The 22,430-nt window shown below is 40.8% G+C and overlaps 1 protein-coding gene across 1 annotated transcript in view; it reads left to right on the forward strand.

The window, feature by feature from the left end:
• LOC112223565 (unconventional myosin-Id-like) overlaps positions 1 to 22,430 on the forward strand; it is a 126,849-nt gene that overhangs the window by 76,751 nt on the left and 27,668 nt on the right. The window contains exons 17-21 of the mRNA XM_042305391.1: positions 9,920 to 10,143; positions 10,646 to 10,784; positions 11,043 to 11,147; positions 11,375 to 11,488; positions 20,465 to 20,619. Of these exons, the coding sequence (XP_042161325.1) occupies positions 9,920 to 10,143; positions 10,646 to 10,784; positions 11,043 to 11,147; positions 11,375 to 11,488; positions 20,465 to 20,619 (737 nt within the window). The remainder of the gene's footprint in view (positions 1 to 9,919; positions 10,144 to 10,645; positions 10,785 to 11,042; positions 11,148 to 11,374; positions 11,489 to 20,464; positions 20,620 to 22,430) is intronic.

The raw sequence follows: 22,430 nt of genomic DNA on the forward strand, positions 1-22,430 counted from the left end.
GTAATTGATTCGTTGTAGGCTATTTTGAGTATAGTTATTCACGCTCGGATTCACCGCACTAGCAACAAGATACAGTATTGCCAGGCGTTCCACATTCAAAACAATCCACTGACCTGACACATCCCCCTGACAGTGGAAGGATATGGATAGACGGGGCTCTCACCATGGCAACCAAGGTTTGGCTCCCAGCCTTTCCTCTGAGATGACCTTCATTTAAAATGTTCCCCGACTCCTCATAGAATCCCCCCTTGCTTTCTATCCTCTGGCATGTCTGTTCATGTACAATACAGTATGATCTACTTGTCTGGATTTCTAATTGACGGACCGGATACAAGCGATCATTTCTGATGGTTTCTTTGATTCAGTTAGTGATTTTAGCGTCTGACAGTCGGTCATTGGAGGCAACACAAATTATTTATATCAAAATTCGTATCAGTATCCGTAGCTAGCCTGTTTCCTCATCACTTCAATCACTTCAGTTCCAGTATTCCCATTGTTAAAAATCCTTTGTCACACAGTACATGAGCCCAATGATGGAACATGGTGATCATGTATAGAGGATGTCAGTCTAATGAGGGTTTCAGAGCAAGCCTGCTGCCTTGAGCATGTGGCGATGCTGTTGCTGTTCACCCGAGCGCTGGATTGATTTATGCTAATACCCGTTGGCCCAGTGTCTCACCCAGTGTCCCTGGTGATTGCCTGCGGTCAGAGTGTGTGTGTGTGGTGTCCTTGTTAAATTGTGTCACACACTCCGCTTGATGCCGTCTCCACCCACCTTGGTGTCGAGCATGTCACTGGAAAACCAGCCTGGTGTCCCCAGAGGACAGGGAAATAGTAGCGCTCAGCATTGGATTGTAGTCGAGTGTGTCGCCCCGCCGGCCCAAATTGACTAGGTTATCCGTCTTTCCATGTTTGATTAGTTTTGTGGATGACATAAAAGGATATTTTGTTTAGCATGTTTGGTCAGAGACTATGAATGGTATATGGATATTCAGTAAGCCTAAAGCAGTTGCATCGCTTGGTGAAGCCTATATATCTCTACGTTTACATGAAGATATATATCTCTCAAACCCCCTACACATCCAGCCATTGTCATGGTACGTGATTTGTGCCGGCCGGCCTCTCTCTACCCAGCATGCATTTCAAAGCGCCCCAATAAAGCCTTACCAATCTGTCCCACTTTGTCTGGCCAAGACACCCCCAATTTGGCTTTGACGAGCTCGTAAATCTGGTGCCCCAAAGCCAGGGCAGCGTGTGGCTAGTACGACCCAATGTTGGAGGGAGGATGGAGGGAGTCTGTAAAAAGCTGATCAGATGGCTTTATTGGAGAAGACGGAGGTCCGGCCGTGTTATTGGCCTGATTTACACACGTTCCCCTGGGTGTCGTCCTCTCCTCTCCGCACCTTCCTACTCATGATCATCCCACACTGTCTGCCCCTCCTTTGTTTAAGCACAGCCAAGCAGTGGGGTGTGTGTGTTGGGCAGGCGGGCGGTCCACCTAAATCCATGGTGAATACACACATCCCGCCGTTTACCTGTTGTATATTTTAGTCGGCTTAAGATAATTCAGATAGATTTAGATGACGTTAGGCCTTATCCAATGCAGCTGTTGCTCTTCCTGTAACCGGGCTTCTTACTTTTAGCTCAGGACATTCGCATTGAAATGTATGTTTATACAAAGGGCTTGATTGATGCTAAGTAGCTACCATCAATTAGCAATATTATGACACGACTGCCACAGTTGTATCATAATATGTGACTACAGTATTTTGTGGTTACAGTATTTTGTCACTTAGATAACATTTCTCATGTCTGCCCATATGGAATGTTTAGGAAGAGATGTACTGTATGAAATCAGCTTGCGAGGTTCTTCTATCTCGAGAGCTTCTTTTGACACGCAGTCATCCCACCATCTCTCTGCTCACAATCCCAGTCTTTGTTTAAAATCAAAGTGAAGAAGGTCATTGAGGGTCCAATAGCCCTACAGTATATTGCTCACAATCAGTTTAAAGTGGCAATATTTAGCCAAATTCACGTAGAAATGTCTGTCATTCTCATTGAAAGCAAGTCTAAGAAGCGGTAGATCTGTTATATGTGCACTATTTCTATGCTTTCCATTCTTAAGTTTAGTTTTTGCGTCTTTTACTTTTCGGTTTTGTACATCAGCTGAAAATACAATATTTTTGCTAAATGAAAATATATTTCACAGTGGTGTAGATGGTACAATGATTCTCTACACTAGACTATAATGATTCTCTACACTATACTATAATGATTCTCTACACTATACTATAATGATTCTCTACACTATACTATAATGATTCTCTACACTATACTATAATGATTCTCTACACTATACTATAATGATTCTCTACACTATACTATAATGATTCTCTACACTATACTATAATGATTCTCTACACTATACTATAATGATTCTCTACACTATACTATAATGATTCTCTACACTATACTATAATGATTCTCTACACTATACTATAATGATTCTCTACACTATACTATAACTATGATTCTCTACACTATACTATAATGATTCTCTACACTATACTATAATGATTCTATAATGATTCTCTACACTATATAATGATTCTACACTAATAATGATTCTCTACACTATACTATAATGATTCTCTACACTATACTATAATGATTCTCTACACTATATAATGATTCTCTACACTATACTATAATGATTCTCTACACTATACTATAATGATTCTCTACACTATACTATAATGATTCTCTACACTATACTATAATGATTCTCTACACTATACTATAATGATTCTCTACACTATACTATAATGATTCTCTACACTATACTATAATGATTCTCTACACTATACTATAATGATTCTCTACACTATACTATAATGATTCTCTACACTATACTATAATGATTCTCTACACTAGACTATAATGATTCTCTACACTAGACTATAATGATTCTCTACACTATACTATAATGATTCTCTACACTAGACTATAATGATTCTCTACACTATACTATAATGATTCTCTACACTAGACTATAATGATTCTCTACACTAGACTATAATGATTCTCTACACTAACTATAATGATTCTCTACACTAGACTATAATAATGATTCTCTACACTATACTATAATGATTCTCTACACTAGACTATAATGATTCTCTACACTAGACTATAATGATTCTCTACACTACACTATAATGATTCTCTACACTATACTATAATGATTCTCTACACTATACTATAATGATTCTCTACACTATACTATAATGATTCTCTACACTAGACTATAATGATTCTCTACACTATACTATAATGATTCTCTACACTATACTATAATGATTCTCTACACTAGACTATAATGATTCTCTACACTAGACTATAATGATTCTCTACACTAGACTATAATGATTCTCTATAATGATTCACACTAGACTATAATGATTCTCTACACTAGACTATAATGATTCTCTATAATGATTCACTAGACTATAATGATTCTCTACACTAGACTATAATGATTCTCTACACTAGACTATAATGATTCTCTACACTAGACTATAATGATTCTCTACACTAGACTATAATGATTCTCTACACTAGACTATAATGATTCTCTACACTAGACTATAATGATTCTCTACACTACTATAATGATTCTCTACACTATACTATAATGATTCTCTACACTAGACTATAATGATTCTCTACACTAGACTATAATGATTCTCTACACTAGACTATAATGATTCTCTACACTAGACTATAATGATTCTCTACACTACACTATAATGATTCTCTACTACTATACTATAATGATTCTCTACACTATACTATAATGATTCTCTACACTAGGTTTAATGATTCTCTACACACTACAATGATTCTCTACACTATACTATAATGATTCTCTACACTACAATATGTTTGGTAATGATTCTCTACACTAGACTATAATGATTTAGACTAGTATAATGATTCTCTACACTATACTATAATGATTCTCTACACTATACTATAATGATTCTCTACACTATATAATGATTCTCTACACTATAATGATTCTCTACACTATACTATAATGATTCTCTACACTATACTATAATGATTCTCTACACTATACTATAATGATTCTCTACACTATACTATAATATAATGATTCTCTACACTACTACTATAATGATTCTCTACACTATACTATAATGATTCTCTACACTATACTATAATGATTCTCTACACTAGACTATAATGATTCTCTACACTATACTATAATGATTCTCTACACTATACTATATAATGATTCTCTACACTAGACTATAATGATTCTCTACACTAGACTATAATGATTCTCTACACTAGACTATAATGATTCTCTACACTAGACTATAATGATTCTCTACACTATACTATAATGATTCTCTACACTAGACTATAATGATTCTCTACACTAGACTATAATGATTCTCTACACTAGACTATAATGATTCTCTACACTAGACTATAATGATTCTCTACACTAGACTATAATGATTCTCTACACTAGACTATAATGATTCTCTACACTATACTATAATGATTCTCTACACTAGACTATAATGATTCTCTACACTAGACTATAATGATTCTCTACACTAGACTATAATGATTCTCTACACTAGACTATAATGATTCTCTACACTACACTATAATGATTCTCTACACTATGTTTAATGATTCTCTACACTAAATATATTCTCACTAGACTATTTAGATGGTACAATGATTCTCTACACTATACTATAATGATTCTCTACAATATGATTCTTTGGTTATGGAAAACTATATTCTCTACAGAGGTTTAGATGGTATAATGATTCTCTACACTATACTATAATGATTCTCTACACTATACTATAATGATTCTCTACACTATACTATAATGATTCTCTACACTATATATAATGATTCTCTACACTATACTATAATGATTCTCTACACTATACTATAATGATTCTCTACACTATACTATAATGATTCTCTACACTATACTATAATGATTCTCTACACTATACTATAATGATTCTCTACACTACTATAATGATTCTCTACACTATACTATAATGATTCTCTACACTATACTATAATGATTCTTCTACACTATACTATAATGATTCTCTACACTAGACTATAATGATTCTCTACACTATACTATAATGATTCTCTACACTACATAATGATTCTATATAATGATTCTTATGGAAAATATATTTCACAGAGGTTTAGATGGTATAATGATTCTCTACACTATACTATAAGATTCTATACATAATGATTCTTTGGTTATGGAAAATATAATGATTCTCACAGAGGTTTAGACTGGTATAATGATTCTCTACACTATACTATAATGATTCTATACAATATGTTTGGTTATGATTCTCTAAAATATATTCTCTACACTAGGTTTAGATGGTATAATGATTCTCTACACTATACTATAATGATTCTCTACACTACACTATAAGCTATACAATATGTTGGGTTATGGAAAAGATATTTCACAGTGGTTTAGATGGCACAATGATTCTCTACACTATACTATAATGATTCTCTACACTACACTATAAGCTATACAATATGTTGGGTTATGGAAAATATATTTCACAGAGGTGTAGATGGTATAATGATTCTCTACACTATACTATAATGATTCTCTACACTATACTATAATGATTCTCTATACAATATGATTTGGTTATGGAAAAGATATTTCTCTACAGAGGTTTAGACTATACATAATGATGATTCTCTACACTAGACTATAATGATTCTCTACACTAGACTATAATGATTCTCTACACTAGACTATAATGATTATCTACACTATACTATAATGATTCTCTACACTATACTATAATGATTCTCTACACTATACTATAATGATTCTCTACACTATACTATAATGATTCTCTACACTATACTACTAATGATTCTCTACACTATACTATAATGATTCTCTACACTATACTATAATGATTCTCTACACTATACTATAATGATTCTCTACACTATACTATAATGATTCTCTACACTATACTATAATGATTCTCTACACTATACTATAATGATTCTCTACACTAGACTATAATGATTCTATAATGATTCTCTACACTAGACTATAATGATTCTCTACACTACACTATAATGATTCTCTACACTATACTATAATGATTCTCTACACTATACTATAATGATTCTCTACACTATACTATAATGATTCTCTACACTATACTATAATGATTCTCTACACTATACTATAATGATTCTCTACACTATACTATAATGATTCTCTACACTATACTATAATGATTCTCTACACTATACTATAATGATTCTCTACACTATACTATAATGATTCTCTACACTATACTATAATGATTCTCTACACTACACTATAATGATTCTCTACACTATAATGATTCTCTACACTACACTATAATGATTCTCTACACTATAATGATTCTCTACTATAATGATTCTCTACACTAGACTATAATGATTCTCTACACTATACTATAATGATTCTCTACACTATACTATAATGATTCTCTACACTAGACTATAATGATTCTATACTATAATGATTCTCTACACTGATTCTCTACACTACACTATAAGCTATACAATATGTTTGGTTATGTAAAATATATTTCACAGAGGTGTAGATGGTATAATGATTCTCTACACTATAAGCTATACAATATTGCTTATTGTTTCACATAAACTGAAATTAGGCAAACTATTAGAATTTGAGCAACCAGGAAATGGTGGAGAAATGTCTGCATATTGCACCTTTAAGCATATTCTGTGAATCTCAACCCAAGACCATAATACACTCGGGTCCCTTAAGAAATATCTTTAATTCTCCATCTACATTTTAATATCTTGTATTATAATATCTTATCTCAATGCTGTTCGCCTTAAACAGACTTCATTTCTCCAAACATTTGATCAGATCTTAATTAGAATGTGTTTTTTTCTAACACTGTTAGCTAGTGGGGACCATCTATGAGTTGGATTTCATTCATTTATTCACCTCATCATCCTTGTCACGTGGGAGGATAGTAAGTAACAGGCCCGTCTGTATTCATTATTGCACACTGTAGTAAAACATTTTGCAATGGAAAACGAAAATGAGGGTTTCTTATTGGACAAGTTCAGTTAGTCCCTCCCGGTTTTCAGTATTTTTTTTTCTTCTGTTTGCTGCCTAATAAATACAGCCCATGGGTAGATGGGACCGATGAATATGGATCACTCTGATCTCTCTCGTCCCTCCTTATTTCTGAGTCACCTAGGGCAGCAAGGTGGGGGACGGGGGGAGTGTGAGGCACATGGGCAGAAAATAGTTGTATTTTGTAGTTTATTTTTAAATAGCAACATTCAAATCTCAAGGTAGTCGAATATATATTTTTGTAGCGTTTCAAATAAAAACAACTATTTTCTTTGATTTTCAAATACAGGTCTCAGAAAACCAAGTCATATTTGAAGGTATTTTGAATGCCTCTCAGAAAACCATATAATATTTGAAGGTATTTTGAATACCTCTCAGAAAACCATATAATATTTGAAGGTATTTTGAATACCTCTCAGAAAACCATATAATATTTGAAGGTATTTTGAATACCTCTCAGAAAACCATATAATATTTGAAGGTATTTGAAAATATGCAAGTTATTTGAAAACAAAACAAATGTGATGACTGCCAAATATTTGATGAAAAGCCAAAAACGACAACAGTTTATTAGTTGAATTAGTTTATATATATGATCATTAGCACATGGTTTGGAGGGCTCTTGGATATTCATCTTAATATTGCCTATAGCCTATAATTAAATACAAAACAAATGTGAAGGACATGATCATTAGCACATGGTTTGGAGGGCTCTTGGATATTCATCTTAATATTGCCTATAGCCTATAATTAAATACATGAAGGACATGGAATCACCTCAACATTAGAGTACAGTGCATTCGGAAAGTATTCAGACCCCTTCCCTTTTCCACATTTTGTTATGTTCCAGCCTTATTCTATAATGGATTAAATAAATAAAAAATCCTCATCAATCTACACACAATACCCCATAATGACAAATGAGTTGCTTTCTCTGATATGTGTCCGGTTTTAAAAGGTAGTTACTTTCTGAATTCTATGTTCACAAAGTTTTGAAAAGTAGTCACTTTCCAAGATCTGTATTCAAATAGTTTAGAAAAGTAATGATTTTTTGTGGATCTGTATTCAATTATACTTAACAAAAATATAAATGCAACATGCAACAATTTCAAAGATTTTACTGAGTTAAAAGTTCATACAAGGAAAGTCAATTGAAATAAATCAATTAGGCCATAATCTAGGGATTTCACATGACTGGGAATACAGATATGCATCCCAAACATGCTCAATGGGTGACATGTCAGAGTATGCAGACCATGCGTGAACTTGAACATTTTCAGCTTCCTGGATTTTTGCACAGATCGTTACGACATGGGGCCATGCATTATCATGCTGAAACATGAGGTGATGGCGGCGGATGAATGGCCAAATAATATCAAGTAATGGGCCTCAGGATCTCATGATAGTATATCTGTGCATTCAGATTGCCATCGATAAAATGCAATTGTGTTCGTTGTCCGTAGCTTTTGCCTGCCCATACCATAATCCCACCACCACTATGGGGCACTCTGTTCACAGTATTAACATCAGCAAATCGCTCACCCATATGACGGTTGTGAGGCTGGTTGGACGTACTGACAATTTTATTTAAATGAGCGTTGGAGGCGGCTTATGGTAGAGAAATGAACATTAAATTCTCTGGCAACAGCTCTGGGGGACATTCCTGCAGTCAGCATGCCAATTGCACACTTCCTCAAAACTTGAGACATCTGTGGCATTGTGTTGTGTGACAAAACTGCAAATTGTAAAGTAAAAAAAAAAAATGTCCCCAGCACAAGGTGCACATTTTAATGATCATGCTGTTTAATCAGCTTCTTGATATGCCACACCTGTCAGATGGATGGATTATCTTGGCAAAGGAGAAATGCTCACTAATAGGGATGTAAACAAATGTGTTAACAATTATTTTGTTTTTTTGTGAGTATGGAACATTTCTGGGATCTTTTCTTTCAGCTCATGAAACACGGGACCAACACTTTACATGTTGTGTTTATGTTTTTGTTCAGTGTAGTTTCTGACATTCTAGTGTGCATTATTTCTCTGTAATGCACGGAAATAACTAATGGCTATGAAGTTTATTCTTTCATGTTTGAGCAGCCTGGGTACCAGCCTTTTTAGCTGACATTCCACTCTTTGCCACTCCTGTCATTTGTCAAAGGATAGCTATGAGGGATTTGATGAGGTGGTGGGGGGGTTTAACTGGAGTTTGGTTATGCCGGCTCTTTTCGGTAATAGTCCAACATGCAAGCTGTTCAGATTTACAGCTACTAACTTGAACGTGAAATGTAATTATGTTAATCTTTGTTTTTGCTTTCTTGCTTGAGCTCATAAAAACATACATTCAAGTTAGTGTCTGCATTCTTTTCAATAAAGGTTCCAACATACATGCTGTTCAGATTTACAACAGCTAACTTCAATTTGACATTTTAATCATGTGAATCTTTGTTCTGGCTTTCTTGCTTGAGTTCATTAAAACATACACAAAATCTAGTTTATGTATCTAAAATATATATAGAGAAAAAAAGTCTTCCTTTATATACATTTTACAGGTATTATATTTAGTTTGTTTCATACTCTAGACCTACATCCTGTTCACGTAAAAGTTGTTATTGGGTGGTATCAATAAAGTTGATTCATTTCCACTGTATGAACCTCTCCATCCCCTTCTCTCTCTTCGGTCCTGTTCACCAGGTATGGCGCGGTACCATAGCCAGGATGCGTTACCGGCGCATGCGTGCCGCCGCCATCATTCTACGGGCCTACCGGCGCTTCAAAGTCAAGTCTTACATCAAAGACGTCAACCGCAAATTCAAAAATGTGCGCTCCATGAAGGACCACGGCAAGCATGTCAAGTGGCCCACGCCGCCCAAAGTCTTGAGGAGGTTTGAAGAGGCGCTGCGGAGCTTCTACAACAGGTTAACAAACAGCACACACACACACACACACACACACAAGGTTATAATATGACTTGTCTCACCTCTGTTCAGACAGAACATCAACCCTTGAACGCAATGCACTGTAAGCCCTTCCATCAGTATATCATCAGTGTGGTAAGAATTCTGTGGAGTGCCATAACCAGGGGTGCTGATTTAAACTCCAACCGGTTTCCTTTGAAGGTGCTTACCCATGTTTCCTCCAGCCTCAGCTCTGTGGTGGACATTGATTTTCCCCCATCAAAGCCTCATTCAATACTTTCATCCGGAGAAAGTGAAATTCCACACGTAAATCCCCGAAAGTACAGTTTCAAGGCAGGATGTTTCTTGTCAGAGAGAGTGCAGCCCCCCAAGAAATCACTGTTATACAATATCATCACGTCAGAAATAGCCAATCCTGTTGTCAAGGCTATAGATTCTACTGTATCAGAGTCGATATCTTGGCTCCATGGCTATTCCTGTGGGTGTTTCCATGCTGCTTTAGGTGGTGGGCGTGGATGCTGATCAAAGACATGACTCCAGAGGAGAAGCTGCGGATCAGAGCCAAGGGGGCCACCCTGGAGGCCCTCAAGGACCAGAGACCTGACCTGGGGCTGCAGAGGACCTGGGAGGGCAACTACCTGGTGAGTTGAACTGGCTGGGGGGTTCTGACACTGTAGCTCTGATGTGTGTGATTTTAGTTTTTTATTTGAATGTAGTTGTAAATGTGTGTGCGCGCCGTGTGTATACGTGCATTGTTGGAACTAAAATACAATGGAAAGAGGTTTGTCTTTGTAGAGTTGATGATCTTCATGACAGTCTTTGTTTGTGTGTCTCTGTCTGTCTGCCTGCCTGCCTGCCTGTCTGCCTGCCTGCCTGTCTGTGTGTGTCTGTGTGTTCAGAAACGAGACAGTCCTGACACAGCGTCCTCCTTCACCTTGGTGTCCAGTGAGCTGCAGCGTAAGGACAAGTTCATGAGAGTTCTCTTCTCCTGCAACGTGCGCAAGGTACGTAGATGCAGACGCGGACCCGCACCCACACACACACAATAGAGATTCCGATCACATCTCACACACACACACACACACACACACACACACACACACACACACACACACACACACACACACACACACACACACACACACTCACCTAACTGTCTCTGAGTTTAGCCAACTCCCAGTGCTGTGTGTCTCCTGTGGGGGCAACTGATGAGGACCTTTGTGTTTCTCAGATCAACCGTTTCCACAAGGCAGAGGACCGAGCCGTCCTCATCACAGACCGCCACCTGTACAAGATGGACCCCCTGAAGCAGTACAAACCCATGAAGAGCATCCCCCTCTACAACGTAGGATCATCTCCCCTGTGTTCTTAATGTGGTGGATTTGATGGGGATCTTACTAGCTGCTGCTCCAAACAGCATAATGGATCTCTCTAAATGATTCTCAATTGATAATTAATAACAGCACGGTTTGAGGAGGAGGAGAAAATTGAACCCTATGTTGAGATAATGGAATAATTGTCTTTCCCATGTCCTGGTAGACTTCCATTGAAAAAAGGTTAGATGGGATTTTGTTTCGTTTTAAATCGTCTCTTATTATGCTATATACGGAGACTGTTATTTGTAGCTAAGGCAACAGCGTTTAAATGTGCAACTCTCCCAATCCTTTCTCCCTGCTGCATTCATGTTATGTTAAAAACATTCTCAATTATTGATTGGTGGACTATGAGGCACACAAAGACTATGAGCCTTGTTTCCATGGTGAGAATGGTTGTTTTTTAGATTCACAGCAGTGCGTCCCTGCTTTTACCCAAAACACCCTGGCTTTTTATCAGAACTGCGTTTATGTAACCTACACCCGCATTTAAACCTCTGTCCTCGTTCCACGTACGAGTCAGAGTGCGCGGCAAAGTATAATCTCTGGTATTACAGAACAGGCAGATACTAACAGTGGGGGGGGGGGTGAGAGAGGGAGGGAGGATAGAAAGGTATAAAAAGGTCATCCGTCTGACCAGATATTCCCTCCATGTGCTGTTGTCATAAGTGAGGAATGAGCTGAGGCGACCGATAGCAACTATGACAAGGAACCACGGTGTTCAATCTGGAGAAACTGTCAGGAAAGAGTTATAGGATGGACACCCCGGTCCTATCGCTGCATCTGTAATGGAAATGGAAAAGCAGGGCTAGGAGGAGAATGGGGTTGGCTGAAGGGCTATTGGCTATTGTTTACACACACACACACACGCATGAGATCCTGGAGAGAGAAAGTGTGTGTGCTGGACACATGGGCTGAAGCTTCAGTATTGTTAAATGGAACAGACTGGGAGACATAAGAAGACTACTCGGAGGGGTAGAAAATGATGTTCCCCACAATACTTACAGTATAGAACATTGTGTACAGCTACAGTACAGTACCAGTCTGCGTTTGAGCCAATCAGTTGTGTTGTGACAAGGTATGGGTGGTATACAGATGATTTGGTAAAAGAACAAGTCCATATTATGGCAAGAATAGCTCAAATAAGCAAAGCGAAATGACAGTCAATCATTACTTTAAGACATGAAGGTCATTCAATCCGGAAGGTTTCTTCAAGTGCGGTCGCACATACTGTATGTATGACGAAATACTCCATTATTCTGAATGTCATCTATAGGAGCTAGAGAGCTGGTCAAGGTGAGAGAGTAGGTTGGAATGGAGACGTATGGTTGCTAGGGGAGCCAGCGAGGCATGACGAGGAACCGTCGATTACTTGAAGGTCAGATGGAGGGGAAAGGCCTGTAGATTAGCGAGCTAGCTGGGTTGCTGCCACGCTAAATATTGGCTGCCCTTGTGTTTATTTCCTGCCCCTGCAGGAACCAGAGGCAATTTGTGCATCCCAAATGGCACCCTATTCCCTGTAGTCCATAGGGCTCTGGACGAAAGTAGTCCGCCATGTGGGGAATAGGGTGCGACTTGAGACGCATCCACTAGGAGATGGATAGCTCCCCATACGTCCATGCTACTGAGGAGTCATGGCTGTCTACCTTCGATTTATAGGTCAATTAACCACCACCTTGCGGTGCATACAGCGATTGTTAGTGTGTTAACTGTTGTGCCCTTGTAAAAAAAAAAAAAACTAAGTCGTAAAAATAAAACAAATATCTGTTGTACATCCCTCTCTACCTCCCTCCATCCCTCTTTTTCCCAACACATTCCCTTTGCTTCCTGCCATCTTCCTCCCTCTCCCTCTCCGGCCGTTGCTCTCTCCCTCCGCCGTTGTCATGCCAACTTCCCAGGAGACGGGGTTGTCATGACGACAGTGCGGGAGGGCAGATCAGCTGATGTCTGGTGTCGTTCAGGCATGTGCACAAATCGCCTGGCTGCTACATGTGCTCCGCTTTCCAATAGAGGTTATTTGTCTTTCCTCTCACTCTCTTTCACTCTATCTTTCCATCTCTCCAAACATGCATTGTTTCCCCAGTGTTTCCCCTAGGATTTTTTTCATCAGCGGTGGCAAAGTTCGCATGGGTGGGGGGAGAGTGGTCTCCGACCTCTTGGTCACATAGACAAAATGTTGCTGTTTTAAACTAATTTCCTGCAATTTTACACATTTTGCCATGGCTTATACATGTTCTTAAATTATCTCCAACATTGAGTGACTCCAACATTTGAACTAAATCAATCCTTTCCTCATGCCATAACATTTTGGGATTTTTTTATTCTCCCTGACTGTCTAGTTTTTATTTTGGTGGTTGTTAGTTTTCAAAGATGATCTTATCAATATACACTGAGTGTACAAAACATTAAGAACACCTTGATAATATTGAGTTGCACCCCCCCCCCCTTTTGCCCTCAGAACAGCATCAATTCGTCGAAGCATGGACTCTATAAGGTGTAAAAAAGGAATGCTGGCCCATGTTGACTCCAATGCTTCCCACAGTTGTGTCATGTTGGCTGCATGAACTTTGGGTGGTGGACCAAACTGTTGAGCGTGAAAAACCCAGCAGCATTGCAGTTCTGTCACCTGGCACCTACTACCATACCCCAGTCAAAGGCACTTAAATCTTTTGTCTTGCCCATTCACCCTGATTGAAGTGGATTTACCAGTGACATCAATAAGGGATCATGCCTCAGGACTACCTGGGCTGATGGCTCCTTGCTGTCCCCAGTCCACCTGGTCGTGCTGCTGCTCCAGATTCAACTGTTCTCCCTGCGGCTATGGAACCCTGACCTGTTCACCGGACGTGCTAACCTTGTCCCGGACCTGCTTTTTTCTAGTCAGTTGTACATTTGAATGCATTCAACTGAAATGTGTCTTCCGCATTTAACCCAACCCCTCTGAATCAGAGAGGGGGGCTTCCCTAATCAACATCTACTTCTTCAGAGCCCGCAGAACAGTGGGTTAACTGCCTTGCTCGGGCAGAACGGCAGATTCGATCCAGCAATCTTTCGGTTAGTGGCCCAACACTCTAACCACTAGGTTACCTGCTACCCACCAACATGACATTTACAAAATCAAACAACATCTTGAATAAAAAAAACAACAACACCATTCTCAGTGTTTCATTACAAAATCAAGTGATTTTGTATATTTGTAAACAACAGCTGGTGCACAATATCTAAGGAAGTCTCAAGGTGTTGCTCGCCTGTGGTAGAGTGTCTCGTGATAAGCTGTAGACCACACTATCTACCTAGAGTTTTCATCTGTATTTTTCGTAGCTGTCTACATACCACCACAGCCCGATGCTGGCACTAAGACCGCACTCAATGAGCTGTATACCGCCATAAGCAAACAAGAAAAATGCTCATCCAGAGGAGGCTCCTGGGGACTTGCAGGGAAACTTAAATCCATTTTACAACATTTCTATCAGCATGTTAAATGTGCAACCAGAGGGGAAAAAAACTCTAGACCACCTTTACTCCACACATAGAGACGTGTACAAAGCTCTCCCTCGCCCTCCATTTGGAAAATTTGACCATAATTCTATCCTCCTGATTCCTGCTTACAAGCAAAAATTAAAGCAGGAAGCACCAGTGACTTGGTCAATAAAAAAGTGGTCAGGACTGTTTTGCTAGCAGAGACTGGAATATGTTCCGGGATACTTCCGATGGCATTCAGGAGTACACCACATCAGTCAATGGCTTCATCAATAAGTGCATCGATGATGTCGTACCCACAGTGACCGTACCGTACATACTCCAACCAGAAGCCATGGATTACAGGCAACATCCTCACTTAGCTAAAAGCTAGAGCTGACGCTTTCAAGGAGCGGGACTCTAACCCGGAAGCTTATAAGAAATCCCGCTATGCCCTCCGATGACCCATCAAACTGGCAAAGTGTCAATACAGGACTAAGATCGAATTGTACTACACCGGCTCCGACGCTCGTCGGATGTGGCAGGGCTTGCAAACCATTACAGATGACAATGGGAAGCACAGCCAAGAGCTGCCCAGTGACATGAGCCTACCAGATGAGCTAAACTACTCCTATGCTCGCTTCGAGGCAAATAACCCTGAAACATGCATGAGAGCACCAGCTGTTCCGGACAACTGTGTGATCACGCTCTCCGCAGCCGAAGTGAGTAAGACCTTTAAGCAGGTCAAACTTGACAAGACCACAGGGCCAGGCGGATTACCAGGACTTGTACTGCGAGCATGCGCTGACCAACTGGCAAGTGTCTTCACTGACATTTTCAACCTCTCCTTGTCCGAGTCTGTAATACCAGCATGTTGCCTAAATGACTACCGACCATAGCACTCATGTCTGTAGCCATGAAGTGATTTGAAAGGCTGGTCTTGTCTCACATCAACACAATTATCCCAGAAACCTGAGACCCACTCCAATTTGCATACCGCCCTAACAGATCCACAGATGATGCGATCTCTATTGCACTCCACACTGCCCTTTCCCACCTGGACAAAAGGAACACCTATGTGAGAATGCTATTCATTGACTACAGCTCAGCGTTCAACACCATAGTGCCCTCCAAGCTCATCAATAAGCTAAGGACCCTGGGAGTAAACACCTCCCTCTGCAACTGGATCCTGGACTTCCTGACGTGCCGCCCCCAGGCGGTAAGGGTAGGTAACAGCACATCCGCCACGCTGATCCTCAACACAGGGGCCCCTTAGGGGTGTGTGCTCAGTCCCCTCCTGTACTCCCAGTTCACTCATGACTGCATGGCCAGGCACAACTCTAATACCATCATTAAGTTTTCCCGATGACACAACAGCCTAATCACCAACAACAACAAGACAGCCTATAGGGAGGAGGTCAGAGACCTGGCCATGTGGTGCCAGGACAACAACCTCTCCCTCAACGTGATCAAGACAAAGGAGATGATTGTGGACTACAGAAAAAGGAGGACTGAGCACGCCCCCATTCTCATCGACGGGGCTGTAGTGGAGCAAATTGAGAGCTTCAAGTTGCTTGGTGTCCACATCACCAACAAACTAACATGGTCCAAGCACACCAAGACAGTCGTGAAGAGGGCAAAACAAAACCTCCTCAGGAGACTGAAAAACTATGTCATGGGTCCTCAGGTCCTCAAAAGATTTTACAGCTGCACCATCGAGAGCATCCTGACTGGTTGTGTACGGCCCAGTACATCACTGGGGCCAAGCTTCTTGCTATCCAGGACCTCTATACCAGGCGGTGTCAGAGGAAGATCCTAAAAATTGTCAGACTCCAGCCACCCTAGTCATAGACTGTTCTCTCTGCTACCATGAACCGGAGCGCCAAGTCTAGGTCCAAGAGGCTTCTAAACAACTTCTACCCCCAAGCCATAAGACTCCTGAACATTTTTTATTTATTTTTCGTATTTTTTAAACTGCATTGTTGGTTAGGGGCTTGTAAGTAAGCATTTCACTGTTGTATATGGTGCATGTGACTAATAATATTTGATTTGATTTCGATGAAAGAAGCCGAATCAAAAAACGCCAGTCTGACTGTTTCATTATCCCAACTAATTAAAAAGAAATGAGGCTCGTTCCAATCAATTGACCTGTTCATTTAAATATAAATGTAACCTGTTCCTCTTAATATGCTGTCACGAACACGAGCATATGGTGTTGGGAGTATACCTGTTGAAATCGTTTCTAACCCCTGGGCTCATTTCACGTTCAAATCAAATCAAATCAAATTTATTTATATAGCCCTTCGTACATCAGCTGATATCTCAAAGTGCTGTACAGAAACCCAGCCTAAAACCCCAAACAGCAAGCAATGCAGGTGTAGAAGCACGGTGGCTAGGAAAAACTCCCTAGAAAGGCCAAAACCTAGGAAGAAACCTAGAGAGGAACCAGGCTATGTGGGGTGGCCAGTCCTCTTCTGGCTGTGCCGGGTGGAGATTATAACAGAACATGGCCAAGATGTTCAAATGTTCATAAATGACCAGCATGGTCGAATAATAATAAGGCAGAACAGTTGAAACTGGAGCAGCAGCACAGTCAGGTGGAAGTTGAAACTGGAGCAGCAGCATGGCCAGGTGGACTGGGGACAGCAAGGAGTCATCATGTCAGGTAGTCCTGGAGCTCAGGTCCTAGGGCTCAGGTCCTCCGAGAGAGAGAAAGAAAGAGAGAAGGAGACACCGAATAGGACAGGAGAAGTACTCCAGATATAACAAACTGACCCCAGCCCCCCGACACATAAACTACTGCAGCATAAATACTGGAGGCTGAGACAGGAGGGGTCAGGAGACACTGTGGCCCCATCCGAGGTCACCCCCGGACAGGGCCAAACAGGAAGGATATAACCCCACCCACTTTGCCAAAGCACAGCCCCCACACCACTAGAGGGATATCTTCAACCACCAACTTACCATCCTGAGACAAGGCTGAGTATAGCCCACAAAGATCTCCGCCACGGCACAACCCAAGGGGGGGGCGCCAACCCAGACAGGATGACCACAACAGTGAATCAACCCACTCAGGTGACGCACCCCCTCCAGTGACAGCATGAGAGAGCCCCAGTAAGCCAGTGACCCAGCCCCTGTAATAGGGTTAGAGGCAGAGAATCCCAGTGGAAAGAGGGGAACCGGCCAGGCAGAGACAGCAAGGGCGGTTCGTTGCTCCAGAGCCTTTCCGTTCACCTTCCCACTCCTGGGCCAGACTACACTCAATCATATGACCCACTGAAGAGATGAGTCTTCAGTAAAGACTTAAAGGTTGAGACCGAGTTTGCGTCTCTGACATGGGTAGGCAGACCGTTCCATAAAAATGGAGCTCTATAGGAGAAAGCCCTGCCTCCAGCTGTTTGCTTAGAAATTCTAGGGACAATTAGGAGGCCTGCGTCTTGTGACCGTAGCGTACGTGTAGGTATGTACGGCAGGACCAAATCAGAGAGATAGGCAGGAGCAAGCCCATGTAATGCTTTGTAGGTTAGCAGTAAAACCTTGAAATCAGCCCTTGCTTTGACAGGAAGCCAGTGTAGAGAGGCTAGCACTGGAGTAATATGATCAAATTTTTTGGTTCTAGTCAGGATTCTAGCAGCCGTATTTAGCACTAACTGAAGTTTATTTAGTGCTTTATCCGGGTAGCCGGAAAATAGAGCATTGCAGTAGTCTAACCTAGAAGTGACAAAAGCATGGATTAATTTTTCTGCATCATTTTTGGACAGAAAGTTTCTGATTTTTGCAATGTTACGTAGATGGAAAAAAGATGTCCTTGAAATGGTCTTGATATGTTCTTCAAAAGAGAGATCAGGGTCCAGAGTAACGCCGAGGTCCTTCACAGTTTTATTTGAGACGACTGTACAACCATTAAGATTAATTGTCAGATTCAACAGAATATCTCTTTGTTTCTTGGGACCTAGAACAAGCATCTCTGTTTTGTCCGAGTTTAATAGTAGAAAGTTTGCAGCCATCCACTTCCTTATGTCTGAAACACATGCTTCTAGCGAGGGCAATTTTGGGGCTTCACCATGTTTCATTGAAATGTACAGCTGTGTGTCATCCGCATAGCAGTGAAAGTTTACATTATGTTTTCGAATAACATCCCCAAGAGGTAAAATATATAGTGAGAACAATAGTGGTCCTAAAACGGAACCTTGAGGAACACCGAAATTTACAGTTGATTTGTCAGAGGACAAACCATTCACAGAGACAAACTGATATCTTTCCGACAGATAAGATCTAAACCAGGCCAGAACTTGTCCGTGTAGACCAATTTGGGTTCAGTTATTTCGGCTAGCTATTGGTGAAGCAGCTAGCTATTGGTTGTTTACCCCTTGATGCATGTTGCCATGGTGGAGTTGTCACATTTCCTTCATCTGATGGAGATGGTATAATTATTATTTTGTCCCAGTATGATGCTGGGCTAAAGGGGTAATGTGTAAGACTCTTGCCATAGTCTACTCTACACTGTGCTTAATGGAGCCTGGACTCACAGAGACAGGGTGAAGGAGTGAAAAGGGGAAGGGATAGAAAACGAGAGGTTTGGGAGGGATAGAAAGAGAGAGGGAAAGAAAGCAAGAAACTATAAGCTATGAGCATTAGACCCTAACCTCTGCGCTGTCTTGACCTGTGGGAGAGAGAGAACGATAGGGGGGGGGGCAGAGAAGGAGGGTGTCTAAGAGAGAGGTAATTTGACACACCATGACCTTTAGGCATAGCCCTCATCTTTAAGCGGTGTTTACCTGTGATGCTATTAAATAGAGGTTAGGGCTAGGTCTAACACATTTGGTGGGGTTTTGCAGAGCTCAGTAAAGCCCAACTACACACCTGCAGAATGTTGGCGTCTGACCACACTGGCTGGTTCAATGAGCCTCGATCAGTCATTGATTAGTCCTGTGGGATCAAGACCAATAACTGAAAACATTTCTATCCTGAAGAAGATATTTGGCCACATTCTTCTCCGCCTCTCTGAGCAACCACTTTTTTTCCTTTTTTTTTTACAAACACAGTTCTGCTCGGTTCAGTTCATATTTATTTAACAGTATAACCCACTCAGCAAAAATCCATCAACAAAACAAAATATGATTCATTCCAGAGCAAACAAATGCACAATATACAGTCTACTTTTCATTATCTTCATTACGTTCCTTAGAGATGTTATGTTCCGTTAAATTAAAAAATCACACCAGGAACAATAACCCTTGAAGCAGCCAGACGTTACACACAGAACTTGGGGTTTTACCTGTCTATTGCAGTCTGTGTGGGACCATGTCAGAATAACCCCTGGTCCCTTTCCTTACTAAGCAAATGAGGGGTGATGGATAGCAATTTTGATTCAGTCTGAGAACCGCTAGTGTATTGCTGTGCCCATTGAGCTGCGCTAACTCAAACTTCCCTTGTGTGTGTGTGTCTGCGTACTTACGTGTGTGTCCTCTCTCTCTCTGTCCTACCAGGTGACTGGGATCAGTGTGTCCCCTGGTAAGGATCAATTGGTGGTGTTCCACACTAAGGACAGCCGGGACCTGGTGGTTTGTCTAAAGGGCATGATGCCTGCCGGGGACAGCCGCATTGGAGAGCTGGTGGGCACCCTGCTCAGCCACTTCAAAAGGTAACCAGTGGGTGTTTATGTGTGCCGTGCATGTGTCTGCCTTTCTGTCTGTTGGTCGGTCGGTCAGTGGGTGAGTCTGTCTGTCTTTCTACTCGTCTGTCTGTCTGTCTGCGTATGTTGGTGACGTGTGTCTGCAGGGAGCCATAGAACCAGTACAGCTATACAGAACCTGTCCTCCGCAGGGGGTTGGTGGCACCTTAATTGGGGAGGACGGGCTCGTGGTAACAGCTAGAGCGGAATCAGTGAAACTAAATCAAATACATGGTTTCCATGGTTTCCATGTGTTTGATGCCTTTCCATGCGCTCCGTTCCAGCCGTTAATATGTGCCGTCCTCCCTTCAGCAGCCCCCTGTGCTCTCCTGTAAGCAAAGTCCAGCACCTTCTGTATGGTGCATTCTCTCAGATGTGCAGACAGGAAAGGAGATTGTGGTCCAGGCCAGCTGTCACCCCCCACCTACTGTGTTACTTACTTACTGTCCCTTCGGTCACCCCTGGAAAAACTGCACACGCAGCAGATTTGAACTGCTCTACTGTCCCGGTGTCCCATATGGTACTGTATATCTATTATATACCAGGGCTTGACTTTGAACTTGTCCCCCCCCCAAAAAATGTTTTGTTTTGTTGCATTACTATCTTTTTTTACCACAGAGAATCAGACAAAAATGTACGTTACACTCTGCCTGTTGGCTTCTTTGCATATTCAAGACTGTCTCAAAATACAACACTGCCCCTTTAAGGCTCTCCTGGAGGATGGTTGGCCACCCTAGGTAGCCTATCAAATATTACAACATTACAATTACAACCAAAGACTTTCTCTGTCTTTTATCAAATAATTCCCCCCAGGGCTGGTAATTAAAGGTGTCCCGTTGTCCGTAGGATGATTAAAAATATGTCTACGGTTCAAAAGTTCTGGGACGACAGATCCAAAATTCATACCGCTGAACATAAAGAAAATTTAAAAAGCAATGAGGCAGATGCAACAGGTCAGACCGTTTATCTTAAAATGTTGATGAAGTTGTATTTCTTCATATTATAAGATCAACTATGTGCACATGGCTGTAGGCTACGCACTAATGTTCCAAAATGCTATTAGCGACAAAACACCGCTCTCACCGCACGCACGAGCGGGTTCATGTGACAGAGATGAAATGAAGAAATATCCGTTACAAATGAAGAGAGGAGATGTAAAGATGCATCAACTAACTTGGGTTATTAATATGACTAGGATTTATGCCTTTTGCTGCTGCACAATCAAATAAAGTTAATTTGAAAACCAATCTTACCTGAAAAATGCTGGTTTCAATGACATATTAAGTGTTTAAATAATTCCCTCAACAGTTGGTCGTATTTTGACTAGGCTACTTTGAAACCAGGTTAGACTTGCTTCATAAAAGGACATCGAATATCCAGGTTTTAAACAACTAAATCTTTAAATAGTTTCAAAATGCTGACCACCTTTGCTCCGATTCAAGGTGGGTGATGTGTGGTGCCCAACAGTGCCCAGGCACTGTCCTTCACTCTCCGGTCGTCTGACCATTTGATCTGAACCGACCGTGCCTTCAGAACGTCAACCAAATCGAGCCTTTCAGATGTTAATGTTAATTATCCTTCATTATACCTGTCAAACCTGACTGGCGTTTAGCCTATATTTAAGTCATTAAAAATCTCATTAAAGTTTGGCTCCATTTTCTGGCGCCTTCCTCGTGTCAGCATCGGTTTGGACGCGAGGCTGTAGCCAACATGCGTAGCACCTACACATTGACTTATTCCAATGCTTGTGGTGTCGTGATTGGTGTGATTTTCATTACTTA

The sequence above is a fragment of the Oncorhynchus tshawytscha genome, linkage group LG24, assembly GCF_018296145.1.
Source record: "Oncorhynchus tshawytscha isolate Ot180627B linkage group LG24, Otsh_v2.0, whole genome shotgun sequence".
NCBI lineage: Eukaryota > Metazoa > Chordata > Actinopteri > Salmoniformes > Salmonidae > Oncorhynchus > Oncorhynchus tshawytscha.